Genomic DNA, 21,789 nt, shown 5'->3' with positions numbered 1-21,789 from the left:
CAAGGCAGTCCTGGTTGCTGAAATAGGACAATTAAAATTGCTCATTATATAATATAATGCAAGAACACATTTTTTTTTCTTTCTCTAGGAAGGGAAAACTAAAAAGCAATTTTTAAACTAGTCAGTCCTGACTATAAAATTGACTCTTTGACTCTAAGTCAGTTACAAGGAAGATCCAGACAAAAGGGTAAGGGCAGAGGCATATGCAATCCTTGTGCATCCTCAAAGTGTGCCTGCCACTTTAACTTCTGACAAAGACAAATGTTTACTATGGTCTAGTGCTGAAGAGCCAATACATTGAGCTGGATGTTATCTCGCCTCACACATCAACACACGTGCCAGACAGATTCTGATTGCAAAGTCTGTTATTGGTGATGAAAAAGGTAGAGAGGGCACAGCTGGAGATCTCAGATCCACAGCTGAGCTGGCAGCAGGGGTAGTTCAAGACATCTTCTCACTTTAAAAGCTGGAATTAATCTGAGTTATTTAAAGGTGTGTTTTATTAAAGAGGCACTTTCGACTTTCGACTATGATCAGACATCAGGCACAAAAGCTGAGCACAGATTAAGGCAGACAATTGAGATCACCTATGAACTACCAACAAATTTTCTTACCAAAACCAGATACCAATAAAAAAAATAATCTGTTCATGCCTCAAAAAAGTGAAAATGGACTTACATTTATGTTCTAGATATTTTTAGCTCTTTATTCTCTAAAAGTCATACAAGCACAAATACCTTAGAGATGGTAAGAGAATCTTATAGTAGACTGATGAAGGTATTAGGATATTCAGGTAAAATAAAGGCTAAATATTATCAACTCATTCTCCATATCTACAGGGGGCTGTCTAAGCATACATTCTATCAAAGGAGTTCTAAAACTAAATAAAATATGAAGTAGGATCATCACAAATATTTTTCTTGTGAGTGAAAAAAAAAACATAAGAGTGATATATTAGAAGGACTCTGGGGCTGGAGAGATGGCTCCGAGGTTAAGAGCACCGGCTGCTCTTCCAGAAGTCCTGAGTTCAATTCCCAGCAACCACATGGTGGCTCACAACCATCCGTTATGAGATCTGGTGCCCTCTTCTGGTGTGCAGATACACATGGAAGCAGAATGTTGTATACATAATAAATAAATAAAATCTTTAAAAAAAAAAAAAGAAGGATTCTGGTAATTCACAGAATGGGTAAGAAGACTAAATGATCCCCATGAACAACAACAACAACAAAAAAAAAAACAAAAAAAAACAAGGGTCACCACAGTGGTCACTGCTAGGTTGGCATTAAAACCCTAACAAAGACAGAAGTTGGAATCAGGAGTGGAGTATTGCTGTGGTGACCATGCTTTTGTTTGGAGAAATGAGAACTTTGGGATTTATATTAGAAAAGTAGATGAACACTTTAAGTGAGGCTTAATGGGCCATAACAGTACAAACACGGAAGACAGTGATGCTGAGGGTGAGATGAAAAGAACTGGAGATTTGAAGAGCATTTTGACAACAGACATGAAGATACAGAGTGTGGAGTTTGCCCAGCTGGTTTTCGGCCTTGCTTTGGTCCAATATTTCTACATGATGCTCTCTTTTGGAATAGTAATGTATATCCTGTGTCATTCTATGTTGAAAGTGTATACTCTGCTTTTCATTTTGATTTTACAGGAGATTACAATGAAGAGATTACTTGAGTCTCAGAAGAGACTTTGAACTTTTAAACAGTGCTGAGACTATCACAGACTATGGGGACTTTGGAAGTTGGACTTAATGCATTTCTGCATTATGTGAAGGATACAAGCCTTGGGGGCCAGGGAGCAGAATAAGGTGGTTTAAGCAAATCAATGGTGTCCCAGTGTGTGGCTGGAGGCACCATTACCAAATAAACACAGAAAGAGGGCACCACAAGCAGTGGGGGAAGGGGGAAGGATCAACAAGACTCTTTCATAGTAAAAGGACAGTTGGTGGCACACGCCTTTAATCCCAGCACTTGGAGGCAGAGGCAAGAGGATCTCTGTGAGTTCGAGGCCAGCCTGGTCTAGAGAGCTAGTTCCAGGAGAGCCAGGGCTGTTATACAGAGTGCCAGGATAGGCTACAAAGCTACACAGAGAAACCCTGTCTTGAAAAAAAAATTAAATAAAAAATAAAAATAAAAAAAGAAAGGAAGAAAGTCATAGTAAAAGGACACAAGAACACAGCAACAAACAAACAAAAAAGAGGAATCAGGTTGGAGACCCATAGTTAGAGAATGTCTGAGGAAGATCAGCCTACTGTGAGATTTATTTACTGGACTCTGATTTTAGGCCCCCAACCAGTCTCTACCTTTCTTTAGTGCTGGAAGGCTGACCTCCACAGACTGCATCAGTGGGCACTCATGCCCTGTGGCTTCTCGTTACATTCAATAAAATACAGGAGAGAAGAATAAAATTGAGCTGTTCCTGCAACTTTCTTCTTACAAGGCCAATCAATAAGAGAGGGGGTTGTATCATATAGCCAACATCACCTCACACCACTTATCATGGTAGACCCTCCATGTGGTCCTCTCTATCACTAAGGTCCAAAAATAGCTCTTTGATGCCTTGGGTGTTGCAGAATATCTGTTTATACTGAGTGAAGATGTATCATTGTGACTGGTTTAATAAAGGGCTGAATGGCCAATAGTTAGGCAGCAGAGATAGGTAGAATTTCCAGTGAAAGAGGGGCAGAGGAGGAGGAATATAGGTGCATGATTTTGCCAGCAGACTCAGAGCAAGTTGGATGTGCCATACTAAGAAGGGTTAACCAAGCCATGTGGTAGAAGGTAGATTTAAAAATATGGGTTACTTATTTATAAGAACTAGTTGGGGAAAAGTCTAAGCTAACGCCAAGCTTTCATAATTAATAATAAATCTCCAGGTCATTATTTGTAAGCTGGCAATCCAAAAATAGTCTGACAAGAAAGCCTGATACATTAGGAACAAGGGATATTCTTGGTACCCTGTCCACAACTTTGAAAATAGTAGTGTCATCAGTTGTAATACTTTGCATAATGCTAATCTGAAAATGCCGTTTTGTGACAGTACCTAATGGGTAGCCCTGGTAATGGCTAAAATAAAATCAAAGGGATATTGAGGCTTTAATCAAAAAGGAAGGTAGGTTTGGGAAGAATCTAGGAAGAAGGATGGGAAAGAAATTAAAACTGTGATCATAAATTTCGGACACCCATTATTAGTCATGTACATAAAACTAAGTGATAACTTCACCATTCTAAGGAGTCACAGATCACATGACAACCACCAGGTGATCTAAATCCACATGTAAGGAGCTGCACACACAGAGTGCAAGGGTATGGTATTCTTTGTTTTAGCAAGTTGATGTTTAAATTAGTAAAGCTGGAAGTTTAAAAACTGTCCTTAGCCTAAAGGATGAGGAATGAATAGTAAGTAATGAATTCCATTACTCATAAATCTAGCAAATTACAGCAATCACTTTCAAGGACTTTGGTTAACATTTAACCTCATTAACAAACTTTATTATACTCCCTCTACAATTTTAACTAACATTTCTAAACATAGTACATTCAATTTTATTTTTAAAGCACTTCAAGCACTTCACACAGAAAATGTTTCCAAGTACTAAATTCTTATAACTCAATTAAACTAATAACTAACTTAGTAACTCTTAAATTTTCATTTTCCTAATTTTATATATATATATGTGTGTGTGTGTGTATAAAGTGTGTATATATACATATATACACACTTGTACTTTCCAGTTTAAATCAATTACAAACATTGATGAAAGGAAAACAATATTTTTCTGAACTCATTACCAAAGTATCAATAATGTGAAATCATTTACTTCATCATGCCTGTGCATAATTCTAAATTTCAAACAGACTTCTTTTGGCAATGCTGGGGATTGAACTCAAGGACTCACAGCTGCAGCTCCTCCTCCTTTTCCTCAAAAGCCTCTGACAGTAAGACACAATCCATGTTCCACCCTGCCACATTCACCAGTCTTTAGAGAATACTTTCCAACTTGTTGCAACAGAAATATCACCCCTTAAAATTGCCACTCTAGAGTGTGGTACTATATTACCTAATATGTCTCTTCAAGTGGAATCACTGACATCTCCCCTAAATTATTTCAACAGCTCATTGGCTTTGCCACTTTACTGTCTTCTAGCCTAGGCCTAAGGACACATTAAGGCCAACTTTATGGACAAATTTCCCATGCTGATCAAAATACATCCCTCCACTAAACTGCCTTCCCTTAAGTCTACCCCCAAAATTGCATAAGTAGTCTTCTTTGGCTTCTGCACCAACTTTTTCATATCTTGCTGCTCATTACTCTTCCCAGCAGAGGTAAAGAGAGAATATAAGGGGAAGGAAGAAGGGGAGGGAATGGGGGGAGAGATTCAACAATAGAAAACAGCAGCAGAATCAATGAAACCAAATGGTTCTTTGGAGAAATTAACACAGATTTACACCTAGATGGACTATGGAGAGGGTGGAGGATTCCAATTACTAATCAGAAATGATTTATTCTACAGAGGTGAGAAGGATTAGAGCACTATAAAATTATATTCCAAGAAACAGTATAACCCAGACAAAATGAACAAGTTTCTAGAAATACAAAACAGCCAAGACAAACTCATGAAGAAACAAGACACGGAATTGGACTATCGTTAGTAAAAAGATTGAAATAATGGTCAATATCTCTTCCTAAAACCCAGCTTCACTGGAAAATTCTACCAAAACTTAAAGAACTAATATCAATTCTTCTGAAACTTTCTCAAGGAATTGAAGAGGATAGAACAATGCAAACTTTTTTATATGATCAATGTTACCTTGATACCAAAACCAGGCAAAGAAAGAAAAAAAAAAAGAAAAGCAATTCACCTATTATGAACACTGATACAAACAACTACCTCAAATTAACTAGCAAATCAAATTCAATAACAACACACACAAGTGGGATTTATATCTGGAATGCCAGGATGGTTCATTTTATAAAAATGTAGTGATATACCATACACTAACAGAATGAAGGACAAAACCCACATCACTCAATACTGCAAAATTCAATAACATTTAGTAATTTTAAAAATGCTCAACAAACATGGAAGGAATCTATATCAACATAAAAGCCACATAAAAGTATACACATCACACTCAAATGGAGAAAGACTGAAAACTTTTAAGAAGATGAGCAGAGAAAAAGTACGTTTTTACCACCTCAATTCAACACATAACTGGAAATTATAACCAGAGCAATTATATTACAAAACAAAACAAAGAAAAAACCAACAACAACAAAAACAAAACAACAGAAAAAAAATGGAATCCAGATTAAAAAGGAAGAAGAAAAATTACCTGTTTGCGGATAATATCTTAAATGTGGGAAACTCTTCAGATTAGAATAAAATTAAGCCAACAACAAAAGCCAGTTGCACATCTCTACACTGCCAAAGACAGTCTTAAAAAGATACTACAAAAACAACTCCAATTCTAGTAGCACAGAGGGATAAAATGGATAAGTGATTAACCAAAGAATTGAAAGACTTGTACAATGAAAACTATAAGACATCAATGAATGAAATCAAAGAAAAAAAATGAAGATACTTCATATTCACTGACAACCATCCAGTCCTCCACAAAGCATCCTACAGGATCAATGCAACTCATATACAATTTCCCTTGATGTTTTTACAACATCAATTCATATGAAATCTCAAGGAAACACACAGACAAAATAAAACCAAAGGGGGAGGATTTTTACCTCTGGACTTAACAAAGTTACAGAAATCAAAATAGTGTAGTAACAACATAGAGACAGATACAAACTAATGGAATAGAATTAGACCTTGACATGAAAGGCCAAGTAATTTTGGATAAGACATCAAGATTATTCAGTAGACATAAGACAGTGTTTTCAACAAAAGTGCATATTCACCTGTGAAAAAAATGCTTCCTCCCCATTTACCACCACATAGAAAGGTTAACTTTATAAACTGAAGCAGAGTTCTAAACATAAGACCTAAAACTATAGAATTCAGGAGAAAATATACACTACCATTCATGAGATTGCATTTGACAATTATTTCTAAAACATGACATCAAAGATGGGACAAATGAAAAACATGGACATTCTGAACTTAGAAAGCTTAACAGTATGAACAGGTGACGTGTATATCTTGACTGTCAGTGTGACAGATTTAGAATCACCATGGAGACACATCTCTGGGCGTTGGTGAAAAATCTTCTAGATTAGGTTAAATGAGATGGAAAGACTGCCCTGAATGTAGGTGACACTATTCTGAGGGCTGGAGTTGCCACACAAATAAAAAGGAGAAAGTGAGCTGAGTACCAGCATTCATCTCTTGGCCTCCTGCCTATCCATGACCAGCTGCCTCAAATCCCTATTGCAGGAATGGACTGTACAGGCCTGTTGACCCTGAGTACCTTTCCTTCCTTAAACTGCTTCTGTTGTAGCAGTGTGGCAATAACTAACACATCACAGAATGGGGACAAAAACAAACGTTTCAAAGCATCATCTGATAAGAGATAAATATCCAGGAAGAGAATTTCTAAACTTCAACAACAAAATCCAGACAATGGTGTGTGTGTGTGTGTGTGTGTGTGTGTGTGTGTGTGTGTGTGTGTGTGTGTGTGTGTGTGGGTGGTGTGTGTGTGTGTGTGTGTGTTGGTGTGTGTGTGTGTGTGAGAGAGAGAGAGAGAAGGAGAGAGAGAGAGAGAGAGAGAGAGAGAGAGAGAGAGAGAGAGAGAAGAGAGAGAGAGAGGTATGTCTATGTGAGCAATGTGGAAGGTAGAAAGTAACATCAATCTGTCTTCACCAACTGCTTCTTCACCTTATTTTTTACCCCACTTAACCTGAGCTCCCTATTTTGGCAATACTGGTGGGTCAGAGAGGCCCAGGCAGCCACCTATCTCTGCTCACCCCCACTCCTGTGCTAGCGTAACAGACAAGCATTACAACACCAAGCTTTTAAGTGGGTGCTGGTGATTAGAACTAACGTTCTTACACTTGCACTGCAAATACTTCACCACGAAGACATATCTCTAGTCTCAACAATGCTGCTTTCAAAAAATATATAAATAAAAATAATTCTAATTCTGGTAACACAGAAAGGATAAAATACACAGCGTTTTATTAAACTAAGGACCTAAAAGATATTCAAACATTAAGCAGACATTTCTCCAAAGAAGATACATAAAAGGTTTATAAGTGCATGAAAAGATGTTTATCATGGTCCCCTCATAAAGGTCACCCTTCTTAATACTGCCATACTGAGCTTGGGCTCCGATGAATTCCATGGTTATACATACAAACAAAAAACAAGTGTTGGCAAGGATGCAGGAGTAGAATGTATAGTACTAAGCCAATGGGGAAAGCAGCAGAACACTTCCTGAGAAAATTGAAGACAGAATTGCTATATGACCTAGTATGCAAACCTCTGAGTCTATCCCAATGATATATGTGTACATCCATGTTTACTGCAGCCTCGTTAGCAAGAGCTAAAACATGGAAGCAAGCAAACCTTGTCTGCTGATAGCTAGAAACATAAGGAAAATGTAGTCTATGCATCCAAGGCAGTATTATTTAGTCTTTAAAAAAGTTTTCACATATGTTACAATCTGGATCAATCCTGAGATCCTAATGCTCTGTGAAAGAAACCAATTTCAAAAGGACAGAAGCTCCTCCCACTCTGCCTATGGAGTACTTAGGGGCAATAGAAACAAACCACAATGCCAACATTGAATGGTAGTTGCAGGAACTAGGAGACAAGAATAGAACCCATTACTGTGTGTCTAGCATAGAATTTCAGTGCTACAAGATGGGATGTTGTATGGGTTATGGTAATTGCTACACAACATTACAAATGAACTTAAAGCCACTGAACTACACTTTTAAAATGACTAACATGGTACATTTTATATTCTGTGCATTTTACCACAATTTTAAAAATTGTGCATAGTTTAAAAAGTGCATAGTTTATCTCAAATGCCTTCCTCCTCAAAGTTGCCTCCTTGACATTAACAACAATCTCTCTCTCTCTCTCTCTCTCTCTCTCTCTCTCTCTCTCTCTCTCTCTCTCTCTCTCTCTCTCTCTGAAGCCAGTAACTAGAATAATTCTTGGCACTTCTTTTTTTTTTTTTTTCTCCACATGTCCAATCCATCAGGAAATTCTGTCAACAACAGCTTCAAAATAGATCCGGAATCCAACTACTTCTCACCACCTCTACCCTCACCACTCTGGTCCAACCCACTATCATCTGTTGCTTGATTACTGCAAGAGCTTTCAACTGGCTTTCCGTTTCCACTCTAACCTCCTATAGTCTATTTACAACACAGTAGCCAGAGCAATCTTGTCAAAACATGCTGGGTCACTTCTCATCTTAAAATCCCCAAGTCCTCCGTGCCTATCTCATTCAAGATAAAAACCAAAGCTCTCCCAATAGATGACAAGGTCCTCTAAAACCTTCTACCTTCTTCCTCTTCCCACCAATTACTTTACTGGGAGTCAAAAACCATCCCCCAAAAGAATGATACTTGGGCATGTTGAGTACTTGGATGCCTCAGGACCAAGGTCTCTCTGATCTCTCTTATCCTTCTTTCTCACCTTTGAGAATCGAAGAAGCCAGGGCTTCTCTTTTGAAAAGCAGATTATAGAAATTGGAGCCCTTTCCCAAAGCAAGTTATAAAAACTCAAGGCATCATCCTAATTTTCCATCTAGACTTTCTATTCATGACAGCTGATAGAATTCTATGTCCTATCCATATTTTCCATGAATGAACCTTTATCTTTTTAAAGCACATTCAATAAACTTCATATATCTTAGACACTGATCAGACTCTTACTAAGTTTGTCCCCCTAGAAAGTTTATACAAATGACAAAGAACAGAACAATTAAGCTGAGGTCAAAAGTTCTTCAACCTTTACAAGACAGGCACAAGAGCTGAAACCAGTCAGTGTGGCAGGACCAAAGCATAAATACAACCTTGAAGAGGTCAAAGGAGAGAGGGAGTAACCAACTAAGATGAAGTCTGGAAGTCAGAGACAATGATTAGAAACAACAGAGGTTGCCCTGTCTGGGAAAATGGAAGATGACAGCACATTTCAGAGCATTTATTCATCTGTTTGCTTGCTCATCTATGTGTTGGACGCAATATAAAAAGCCTGGGCAGGACATTATCCACCACACACATAGAAGTCAAAAGACAATTTTTAGGAATTGGTTTCCTCCTTGCACAATGGATTCTTGGGATTGAACCCAGGTCATTGGACTTGCAGAGCAAGCACATTTACCAGCAGAGCCAACTCATCAGCTCAAGAAGCAGTGACAGAGATAGATACTGGGGTATGCATTTAGTACCGCTAATACTCTTTTCACTTAAGTTTTATCCAGGCCATTCCTTCTATCCCCATAGCTTCAAATATATTTGGATGAGTTCCATAACCCATGTCTAACTTTTATCTCTCTCTAGATAGCAAATTAAAATGTAATTTAAACTCCCCCCTATACATCTAGATCTACATACATTTAGGTACTCTTAACAAAAACCAAAACTCACTACCAATCTTACCATAGACAACAACCACTTGTTGCTTCTTCTTGTGTTTCCTATGTTTTAATAAGTGCATCGCTGACCAAACTATCATCTAAAACTACAAATCTCTAAGCATGGAGGCATTCAAGAGGTAGAGGCAGGAGGATCAGTCAGAAGTTAAGGTTACTTTGACTAAATGCGTAGTAGTTAACAAGTCAGTCTGGAGTACATAAGAAGCTGTCTCACAAACAAGCAAACCAAACCAAAAATACACAAAACTTCAAATCTTGTAACATCCGCATCTGGTCTCTCTCCTTCTGTCCATGATACATGCTGGTGTCATAAGCATCCTATTTGTATGGATTCTACTTGCTAAACATTTCTTTAGTATTTACTACACTGTATTATTTTATAATAAAGTGTTCATTCTTTTGCCAGAAATGTAAATGCATTAATAAATATATCATACCTAGACATGCTACGTGCTTGATAAGTATTTGACCCACTGATTAGCACAAATGTATCTGTATTAATTATCCAGACTCATGTTTATAGAATTAACTCATTTTACCTTAATAAACAAGACTCTATTTAAAAAAAAAAAAGCTAAATAATTTGGAGATGGAATATCCTGGAGGATAACAACTTAAAATAAAAAAAAATTCCAAATGAAAACTTCCACTTCAATTAGGTATCCACTGGGAGCCTAAGGTAGTAAATACTGTGGAAACTTGCTCACCACATTGGAATTATTCCAACTCTGACTTTCTATGGCCCATTCTTGCCCATTCAGCCTTCTCCGAAGACATGGTTCCTCTTCCTAATTTATTTTACATTGTTCCAAACCTGTAACTCCAATGAAAGAATACTGGCAGTTCTAAGACAGATTAAAATACCTAACAGATAATAGTTTTTACTTTCAGAGGCACAGACCCAGTGAGATATTCATCTTGAGCAAGAACAGGTAAGTCATTGCAGGATAAACACAGGCAAAGACAAGACACGATGAGCCCCTTCCTCATTACTCCTTTCTTTTTATGAGACCCAGAAACACAGTCTTAACCTTGATAACCTCCATAGTGCCTCACCAGCAGAAGGCAGAAAAGGTCTCTGAAGTATTTTGGCCCCAAATCATTTTTGAATCAAGTTAGAGAAAGTTATGAAACTCACAGTTGTCATCCTTGACTTGTGTCCAGAAGCACAATTCAAATGAAGCATGGAGTCTAAGTGGCTGATGGGTTTCAGCTGGGTGTACTTTCCAGCCACCAAAATGAAAAAGCTCTAATTCCACCCCAATTAAAAAAATGTAACCTGGCAAAAAACAAAATAAATATATATATATATACTTTTGTGACAAAATGATGAGACAGAAAGGTAACAAAAAAAAAAAAAAACCAAAAATAACAACAAAAAGAACGGCAGAATGTCCTTAGCATTTTTAACAGTAATTTTACACATTAAAAACTGCTTAGAAGGCTGAAATAGAAGAATTGACATCAGCATACCTGATACAACAATTGCATACAATAAACCATTTGCCCTACCTCATAAAAGAGTTTGACCTTAGCTGTGTGAACTTCTCAATAAGTATAGCTGGTGGCCTCTAATCACACTTCTTAAAATCTCAAAAGGCTGGCCAGAGTGTCCCACAAAATATAGGGTGTCTCCAGTTTTTCCCTACTGGTAGATGGAAAAGACATGGAGGTAACACCTGAGATACTAGAAATGCATTTTTATTTTTTAAAAAATATGAATTTACCTTTCTTCTGCCTGAATGACAGCATCATTATCATTTCTCAAGGCCCAAAGTTTCTACATCCTGCCCATTACAGACTCATACCACACTCTGCAATTTCATATTTAGTTCATGTTGTTAACGTAGTACCTACTACACTGTATTAGAGCCAAAACGCTGTGGAATGTCCCCCTCAACTCACCATGGTTTCACTCTGATTCCTACTTTACTCAGGGTGCTTGTGATACTGGTAAAACAATATATAAAACTAATCACAGTTCATCGGTTAAACACAAGCCCAAATGTAGCTTACGTGAGGTTCAATTACAGTATTAAAAGAGGAGGGAGGGTATAAGAAAGGTGTTATGCAAGTATGGGTCTGCAATTTCAGCACTGAGGTAGTGGAGCCAGGAGGACCAAGAGTGCAAGGTCATCCTCAGCTACATAGACAGTTCCAGGACAATCTAGACTCCATGATAACCAATCCCAGATCTTCTAGCTAATGCATAATTCCCATGAGTGTTTCAAAAAGATCTGAAAAAGATACTCCTGGTCCTCAACTTTGAAAAATACATTATAAAAATAAGAGCAAAGCATATCATAAAAATATAATTATAAAATTAATATGAAACACAAAATATTCTTTGAAAAAAATAAAAATCTTGAATTGTCCAAGTCTTGCACTCATGTGTGTGTGTGTGTGTGTGTGTGTGTGTGTGTGTGTGTGTGTTTGAAAGTTTTGATTATCAGTACTATACCCCTCCATGTAAGAAAAACCACCTATATAAGTGGTGGTCCTCTTAAAAACTCAAGCTACTTGTAGTCAATATTTACTTGAGTACCAATATTAAATATAGGGCCTTATTTAACAAAAGAAAACTAAAATCCTGATTTAGACAGCCATCAATGGAGACATGAAAGAAACTGAAGCCAACTTTTATTCATTAGGAACCATGGCTTAGCAGATAAGAGCATTTGATTTATTTTTTTATTTTTTTACATTTGTACTGTGGCTTCTTTTTTATTTTATTTTTTATATGTTTGAATTAAAAACAAGATTGATTACATGACAATCCCAGATCCCTTCTCCCTCCCTTCCTCCTCTATCACCCCCCCAACTAAAATCCTACCTGCCATATGTCCTTTCTTCTAATCTACACCTAACTCAAAATTTCTGCTTCCTCATGACCTCTGCATCCTTCCTTTTCTTCCCTTCTCACTCTCATAACTTCCTCCCCCCTCTTCCCATGTTCTCAATTGAGCATTTGATTTATAACAAACAGTCCTTCTGTGAAAAAAACACCAAGGTCTGTCAATTTGTGGTTTTTGTTGTTTGTTTGTTTTTTTCTGAATAAAGCTTCCTCAATGGGCAGGAGAATGTGGCCACAGCCAAGCTGAGGATGCAGGCAAATCCTAGAAATCTTCTGGGCTTGCTCACCAGCTCATAACTCACTTGCTGAGCCACCTCTGCCAAACCTCCTAAGTTCCTTGAGCTTCATCTCATCTCAATAACGAGAATAATAGTATAGTTACTGGAAGGACTAAATTATTCATAATGTAATTCAAACATTATTCAAACAAAATTCAACATGCTTGCAATAGTGTTAGCATCAACAAGTGGTGCTATTTATCATTGTTATTGCCATTGTTATTATACCATGCCACTGGCTACACTTTTTTTCTTGGTAAGAGATAATAGAAAACTCACAATTGATATTCACGATTCTGGAATTTACATAGTTGATGCTATTTCATTTCTCTATATATGAACCTGCTTATACAGCTGCAGTAGAAGTTACGGGTTATTGAACAAAACCCTTAACAGAAATGTGCAGAAACACGGTGATGCTGAAGTATTTTGTTATTTATAGACCCTCCTTTCAATGGGAACTGGGTAAAGAAAAGGTCATTAGAATGATCGGCCATGCTGTATTTTAATTCCTGTGATGGTACAGGACTGGAGACTAAATCAGTGACTATATACTGATCCCCAAGCAGGAGAAACACCTGTTCCGGGTGATGGTCTAATTTTTTCAGGAAACAGATATGCTCGTTTTCAGCTTTTCGTGATGTTTAAGAGCATTGTTTTCTTTAGTACTAGTAGAGTTGTTTGCTCTCTGTTGTTTTCTTTCTTTCAGTTAAAGCGCACTAGACTGAAAATGTAGTAGCACTGTCCAAGTTGTTTGAACATTTTTCAGCATCGAGAACAAAACGTTATTTTGAGGCAGAGCCTAATGACCCCTGGGAGAAGCAGGGAGTTTGGAGATTATGAAGCTGCTCCCTCAACATCGCCACCAGCTACATGTTACATTTCCCCTTATTGCTCAAATTAAGGATGTTTTAGGTCACAGCACACTTTATATTTTCACATGATCTAATCCCACCGCCTGCCCATTTATAAAGGGAAAAAACTTGGCAGATTTTGCGTGTATAATTCATTGTAATTCTACAAAAGAGCACATAGCACAGCTCTGCCTGAGCTAAAACACACACAGGAGTACTCTCTTATCTGCAAACAGTAAGTTCTAAGACTCCCAGGAGATGTCTGCACTGTGAGTAGCAGTGAGCCCTACATGCTTTAATGCTCTCACCTCTAGACACATACTTAGGATAAAGTCTAATTTTTACATGAGACACAGAAAAGATATTAACAATAACATCATAAAAACAGAACAATGAGAATACACTATAATAAATTGGCAGCTTCCACACCATTAAGTAAAACAGGGTTATTGGAACCCAAGCATTACATCATTAGGACAATTGGTCTGATAACCTAGTAGCTTCTAAGTGGCCAACAGGTGGGTGCCATATATAGTATCAATTCTACCCCCCCAAAATAAATAATGACTCACATCCTCAGAGAGGCGAAGTAGGATGGCACAAGGTCTTTATTTCAACTTCCCAGAATGGCATACAGCTTAATATTAATGCAATGTCTATTTTGGAGGTCATCCATTTAGTATTTTTAAATGCCCTTGAAAACAGGTAACTGAAAACACAGAAAATAAAACTGTAGGTAAGGGGAAAGTAATATTTAAAACAAGAGAGAGAGAGAGAGAGAGAGAGAGAGAGAGAGAGAGAGAGAACCCTCAGTACTTGAATTAATAGTTGTTCAATTTAAAAATTATTTAAAATATTTAAATTTAAAACTTGTTACAGTGAAGAGACATTTTCATAACTCATTTTCAAAAGAAACCTTTGGCAGGAACAACTCAAACAGGTCAAAGATTAAGTTATCTCAAAGCACATTTTTTTACATTATACTTTTTAGTATCAAATGCTGAAATTTTATGGTTCGAATTATAAAGGAACAGTAGCTATAGAGCTTTTCAAATGGTCACAAAGTTCCAAGCTCAACAAAGATCAACAGGATAAATGTAAGAATGCAGCTGATAAGCACAGTGCTACACCCCCTTTTTTTTTTGCAGTAAATGATATCGCTAAAAGAGCTTCATTTTTTTTTTTAATTTTAATACCCTTTTCTCAATTCTAGAAAAGGGAAAGGAAGCTGTGCAAGGGTGACACACCTTTAATCTCAGCACTCAGGAGGCAGAGGCAGGCAGATCTCAAATTTAAGGCCAGCCTGGTCTACAGAGTGAGTTCTAGGACAGCAGGGCCACACAGAGAAACCCTGTTATGAAAAACTAAAAGGAAACAAAATTCAAAATGATCAAGTCTGGGTACCCTTCCATCCTACTCCATAATAACTGATCCTAATGTGTACCTCAAAGAGTGACCCAAAACAAAAAATCCTAAGGGCAGGACATTGAAAGAGGTCCTGTCCTGTGCTGGCAAATTCTTTCCTGCCTCTGTGTGTTGGTGTGTTCAGGGCAGCTCATCCCACCCCAACTCTGGCTCACTTTAAAGACCTGGTGTGAAAATGTGCTGACAGAGCTTCGGGAATTGCAAGCATGAGACAAAAAGGAAAGGAGAGGAAATACTAGTCAGGCAATTCATTGAAGAAAACAGCATGAACTTGTCTCAGTGTTCTCCAGGTAATGAGAAACATCTCACCAATGCCAAGGAAAGAACGTTAAATGACTGTTCTTTTAACACGCCTTTCAGGTCCATGTCTTACGGCTGGTGTCCCAGGAAAGCGGGAGGGGCTCCCCCTACTTCATGATCACACTAGCTCTGAACATAATTAAAACTAATCCTTTTACCTGCCTACATTTCTTACAAGCAACCTGTCTAATGCATACATTAAAAAGGTCTGGATGCCTTGCACCAACAAGATTCAATCAGTACCTTAACATTGGGGTGGGGGATGCAAGTCCAAACAACATCAGCTCATTCACTTATTTAAAACATTCAGCAATTTTAAAAGGCTTAGGAAACACGGAGTGTAATGGCGTATCAAAATGACAAGCCTTCATCAGACAACAGCCAAATTTGCTTACCTGGAGCTTTGAGAGGCAGCCAAGACATGAAAATGCCACAGAAGGCAAGCTTTTGCCATGACTTGCATTAAGAACAGGCTGGAGAAACAAGTGTTTGCAAACCAACTGAGGTACTTGATATCACACAAGAAAGGGTAGAGGGGGAAAAAACAAAAAGCCTCCTCAGAACTAGTTGATACAATTATCCAGCTCCCAAAAGGATTACCTGTAACCTGTCCAAGGGTTAAGCAGGGGTCAGGGTGACACTAGCCTCACGTTCAGACACCAAAGCCAGAAATTAGGTGCCAGAGAAAACACATTTTTCCTTGGCTCTTCGATTGCTGACAAAATTTTTCCTATCACAGCCTCATTTATCTCTCTGCAATCTACAGCAGATAGGACAAAACAGTAACTCAATAAATTAAACTGTACTTCTTTCATGACTATACTCAAGAGGTTTTATTTAGATATCATAAGCATTAACAGGAAAGTGCCAATCATCTCCACCAATCATTTGTTTCCACTACTTTCTTGTGGTTCATGGGGTGACTTTGGTGTTGGCACCACCTACAGCATTTGTGATGCTTGCTAGTCAGCTACTATGCCTTGGTTCACACTCAGCTCATGCCTATAGCTTGCCAAAGAGAGGAAGTGGGTATCACTCACTCTCTATCCTTTTGCCCTGACTTCATTCATTATTCTGAGTTTGTTTCACAGATGGATGCTTTCCACCCTTCCTAGTTCATTCACATCACCAATGCCCCACCTACCACACTGCCATGGAAAGAGGAGGTGCCATGCTTTAGGAGGCTGCCAGGGATTCTTTGTCTACTCAGCCAGGCTTTGAAACCACCTGCTGAGCACATGCCTGCACTTCCCTGTAAATGTCTAGTCTCAGCAACAGACCAGGCTAGAGCCCCCTCACACTTGAAGTCTGAACACCTTCTCCTCTGATTGGGGTGCTCTGGCCTCCACCAGTGCCCAAGCTGGGACAGATTACCCTGGCCTGTCTTCCACAAGAACTCTGGCTAGCCAGGATCCATTTTATTCCTGATGTTTCCCCCTCAGTAATTTTCTACCCATTATCCCCTTCACTGCTTGTTGGTTACACACTCTTAACCAGTTCACACTGAATGTGGAATTGAACACAATGTCTCCCTGTCAGCAGGACCCTTTTGCAGTGACCCCACCACCTGTTGCTACAGTGCTAAACAGCTTTCCTTATGGTCCTTTTGTTTCTTTGTTTTTTGTTTTTGTTTTTGTTTTGTTTTTTGAGATAGGGCTTCTCTATGTAGCCCTAACTATCTTGGAACTCACTCTGTACACCAGTCTGGCCTCGGAACTCATACAGAGATCAAGTTCTGGGATTAAAGGTGTGCACCACCACTGCCTGACATCCTTATGGTCTTTTTAACAAGTGTTAAGGACTCAATGTCTTTAAAATGTAGCCTCAAATCACATAAATTCCCTCTCTGATCTCCTGACTTTAGTAAGTGAGACTCCTTGGCAAACTTCATGCCAGACATTTTAAACCACATATGCATAAAAATCAAGTGGGCAAAAGGCAGCTGTAAAGAAATTCAAGGGAATAAGAGATTTCTCTCACAGCATAAAACATGTGCATTTTGAGAGTCATAGGAATGAACCCCCCTTCTTTTGCTTGAGTTTAATGAGAGAGAGAGAGAGAGAGAGAAAGAGAGAGAGAGAGAGAGAGAGAGAGAGAGAGAGAGAGAGAGAATGAGAATCTATGTCCTTTTTCTCTTTCCTAAAACCGGAAACTATGACACAGAGGGACAAGAGTGGGGGGGTGACAATCAGCAGATTTTAAAAGATTACCCTGGGTTAGTTCAGATGGGCCCCATGTAACCATAAGTGTTCACACAGGGAAGAGGGAAGCAGAGGAGCCTGAACCAAAGGGATAACGCCATAAGAATGACAGACATGGCTGGTTTCCAGATGAAAAGCACCTAACAGTCCAGTGATTCAGACAGGTTCTAGACGTTGGGAAGGCACAAAGTGGATGCCCAACTCCTTAGAGCCCTTCAAAGGGAACTCAGTTATAATTTTATACTGATGAGAATTGATTGCTAACCTTGAACTTCCCAAACAATAACAAATATGCTCTGCTTTCAACTACTAAATATATGACAGTATGTTTGTTGCAAGAGCAACAGGAAACACATGCAAGAGAAATGCTGAAAACCAACAAATGACCTTCCCCTATTAAGATATGTAAGGCCATTTTACAGGAAGTTACTGCTAAACTAGTTGGAAGGGAAGGTGTGTGGTTTTCCTTTATTTAATTTAATTGGTTTATTTACTTTTGAGATAGGGTCTCACTATGTACCCCTGACTGGCTACACAGACCAGGCTAGCCTGGAACTCACAGGGATTTGCCTGCCCCTGTTTCCTGATTGCTGGAATTAAAGGTATGTGCCACAAAGCCTGGATATTTTTCTGTTTTTAAAGTTCAAACTAATACTCAAAACATCACCTTTCATAGACTAAATCAACAACAAAAAGCCTTAACATAGTTCTAATTTGGGACCAACATATGAGAAGTCGCAGAGAAGCCACTGTTTCTGCTCTAAGGATAGAACCTTCATGGATAATTCCCCAGCCTCTACTGGGGTTTCCGGTGGTTCTCTGTTGTCTGTGGATATACAGCCAACATCTTTGAAAATAACTGTAAGTTGTTTTCTCTTTGCCACCTGGGCTCATCTTAATACTCCTAAATCCAGAGCAAGACAGTGTGCGCTCGTGTTCTCTCTCTCTCTCTCTCTCTCTCTCTCTCTCTCTCTCTCTCTCTCTCTCTCTCTCCCCCCCCTCCTTCACCCACCTCTCCCCCTCACACATACATACTTCAGATGACACAATGTAGCATTTAATATCAACCATCTAGACAAAAAATTATCCCTAATCAGACTGAGAAGCAGCTAAAATCTATTCCAAACACTTCACTTCTCATCGAATTACTATTAGCTGCAAGGATACAGCAGCTAGCAAGAATGGCATCTTCATAAGTGTGCTGCCTGGCATGGAAACTCCCTTTCTTATCCATTAGCAGAGATTTCTGACTGACACCAATTCTTTCCTAAGGCGCAAATGGGACAACTGTAATAATATCCTGTTCCTATTTCCTAATGAGTGTGAAATGATAGCAAATATCCTATGATTAACATAGCTGCCTGCATGAAATTATAGCTTTTGGTAATCTTACACAAGCCTCTGTTTCTTGGTAATGCTGACTACTGAAAATCATTTTAATCATTGGGACCGTCAGATATTTGGTACACAAATGAATGCTTCCTAGAACTGTTTGTGGATGTGACATTTTCAACAGTCCCTGGTGAGGAAGGACAGCACAGAGACTCCACACTCCAGAGGCTTCCTCTCTGCAGTCTGAAAGAGCTCACTTATTTAGAGGTTACAAACTTTTCAGGACAGGGAGGAAGTCATGCTATGAACTCAGTGACAGCCAATGAGTTCTGTTTTCTTAATGTCCACATTGGTAAAGTCTCACACAGCCCTCAGCCACACAATTTAGGGCTTGTTTTTAATAGTAATAGTTCTATAAAATCCCCAAACCTAAAATTCCTACCTAGACAACACTGCAAAGTTGGGTGATAAAAGACTAGCTACTAAAGTATAAGTGATTTTTCCTCTAAGAGACAAAAATCAACATCTATGTTTGTAAAATATTAACCAAACCGCAAAGTGTCCCACTGTGACAATTCTATTACTAACAGTGATGGAGAAAAGAAAACAAAACCACACACTGGACACACATGACTATCATCGAGGCCAGATTCCACTCTGTCCCAGGATTCCCACAGGAGGCTTGCAGGAATTCTGGACTGCCCATGTTTTCACTTTTCTCTCTCTTTCTCTCAACCCTTCTGGGAACCTAACCTCAAACTGTCAAGAGTGAGCAAAGGCTTTTGGCGACAGGTATCGCTCTGAATTGCTCATCAGAACCTACAGTACCTACATCTGAACTTCTATCGATCTTTTAGTTGGTATTTAAACTAACTCTACTAAGAAGCTGTAGTCTTCTTAGAACCATGATAAATTAATTACCCAATGCCACATCCACACATTCAAAGTTGCTGACAGTGGTAATAAAATTACAAGTTTTGTGACCTTCCTCCCCATATTTCTGTGCAGATTAAAAAATTTAAAAACTGAAAGATTTCCTTGGTATTGTTATCAATGGTCATAAATAAAGCACAGATTCTCAACATTTTACCTGTTTTAGGGCAAGCAAAACTCTAGCACTTGACACTTAAGATGCTGGAGTAAGTGTAGCTTATGCACTTTCTTCATGGAGGAACACAGAACAGTCTCATACTGGTGTTCACCCTTGCTGTCAATTCCCATGTACTTCTGACAAACCTGCTGTGAGCTCAGTACCCAGAACCCTCACTCTGGGTGAAGAAGTCTTTGGCAAGTAGGTTTAAACTATCACTGCATTTAACCGTTACAATCCCTTGAGAGGACCACAGGTTAATCACCCAGTGAAGGTGCCTATTATAAAAAGAAACTGCTTGCCCAAGATATGCAAAGAAGATCTGGGATTTGAACACAGGTCCCCATCTGCTTCCATAATAATGATGGTGATGATGGTGGTGGTAGCAGCGGCTGCTGTGGCAGTGGTGGTTGCATTATACTGCCCCTCAGGGAAAACCCAGGGAGGACAAAAAGCTAATCTGCCAGTTTTTCTTCCAAACAAAAAAGAGTTGAGGGCCTACAACTGCAATTCTAATATGGGCCCCACAAAGTGCTGCCTCTTCACTGGAGTGTCCACTTTCCACTGGAGAAGAGCAAGTCTTTGATGATTGGTTTGCAATCCTCCAGAACTGGGGCTGTGCTCCTTTAAACTGCAATACCTGTGTCCCACTCACAAAGTGCTATCTGACATCTTGTATATGACCAATTGTTTAACAAGTCTTATTTGAGGGCACCACATTTAACTGAAGTTTTGCTGTGCTGAACTGAGGGATAAGTCATGTTCCTTTCCTCTAGGAACTTCTGGTTGAAGGTACCTCTGGAAACAGTGACTAGATCTACCTGAGGAGTGCTATTAAACTGCCCTATCGCCCTCCTCAAATTCATCACTTTCTGGGAGGGGGGGGAGGCAGCCTCTGTTGTCTGTATCTAGTAGAACAGATTGGTTTGTCTGCTGCTCTTATCCTCCCCCCATTGGCTTGGGCCATCCTCCCTACTTCCACCACTAGCATTTCTCTCTTGGTGTAATCTAGATTATGTCAAATTAGTGGACTTGGAAAAGTTCCAGTTAGGCTCTTGAAGTGCCAGAGTTAGGTTAAAGGTTTAGTCATCAGGGTATCAGCACAATGACACCATTAGGGGTTGGACCTGTTATTGAACTTGGAGGTCATAACATATACTCCAAGTCCAGTCTCACACATTCTTAATAAGCCAACGAAAAGGGCAAACTAAAAGTGGAAAGCACAAAAAGGAGATGTATTCAATGTGGCCACACTGGGAAGAGGCACAAAGAGATCCAGCAGCAGCCTCAAACCCATGGAGATCTGAAATGAGCTCAAAATTCAAGTAGAGGACATGCGGGTCTAAGCAGATACAGTCAAGATGTGGGCCTGCCCTCCACTGACCCATCATCATCATGCTTTTAGTTTCATCTTGCAGATGGTCTGACAAGTTGTTGGAGATGTATGAAATTCCTTTCAGGGAGACACGGTCCCCCTCTGGCTGGTGCCCTTTCCTCCTCCCAACATAGATACCCCTGGGGAAATTCCCATTTCTTTGTGATCCTGTTTCCACAGTTTGGTAGTCAGATTGAGAAACAGAGTGTGCCTTTAGAATATCTTCACTTCTGACAGACCAGTTACAGGCCTGTCACAAAACACACACTACTGAAGGGGATCTGAGACTCTGGTCCCTTGCTTGCTTTCTTTGCTTTCAAGCCACCACAAAGCTCAGCAGGGGTGCTCTGTCAGATCTCTCACTGTATCAGTTACTTCTACATCTATGTGACCAAAATATCTAACCAAACAAATGTTTAAGAGGGCAAGGTTTGCTTTGGCTCGTGATTTTAGAGCCAAAGCATCTACAAGTACATCATAGCAGGGAAGGCATGGCGTCTG

At 39.1% G+C, this 21,789-nt stretch overlaps 1 protein-coding gene across 4 annotated transcripts in view; it reads right to left on the bottom strand.

Moving 5' to 3' along the window:
- Arl15 (ADP ribosylation factor like GTPase 15) overlaps positions 1–21,789 on the bottom strand; it is a 369,445-nt gene that overhangs the window by 254,954 nt on the left and 92,702 nt on the right. For 2 of the 4 annotated variants that reach the window (XM_027401437.2, XM_027401438.2), the window contains one exon: positions 10,718–10,858. The exons of 1 other annotated variant lie outside the window; for it this stretch is intronic. In XM_027401437.2, the coding sequence (XP_027257238.1) occupies positions 10,718–10,765 (48 nt within the window). In that variant the 5' untranslated portion in view covers positions 10,766–10,858. Of the gene's footprint in view, positions 1–10,717; positions 10,859–14,137; positions 14,260–21,789 lie in introns of those variants that run through there. One more of the 4 variants, XM_027401439.2, reaches the window with a different exon arrangement.

This window comes from Cricetulus griseus, chromosome 2, assembly GCF_003668045.3.
Source record: "Cricetulus griseus strain 17A/GY chromosome 2, alternate assembly CriGri-PICRH-1.0, whole genome shotgun sequence".
Lineage (NCBI taxonomy): Eukaryota > Metazoa > Chordata > Mammalia > Rodentia > Cricetidae > Cricetulus > Cricetulus griseus.
This window is presented reverse-complemented; position numbering and strand designations above follow the sequence as displayed.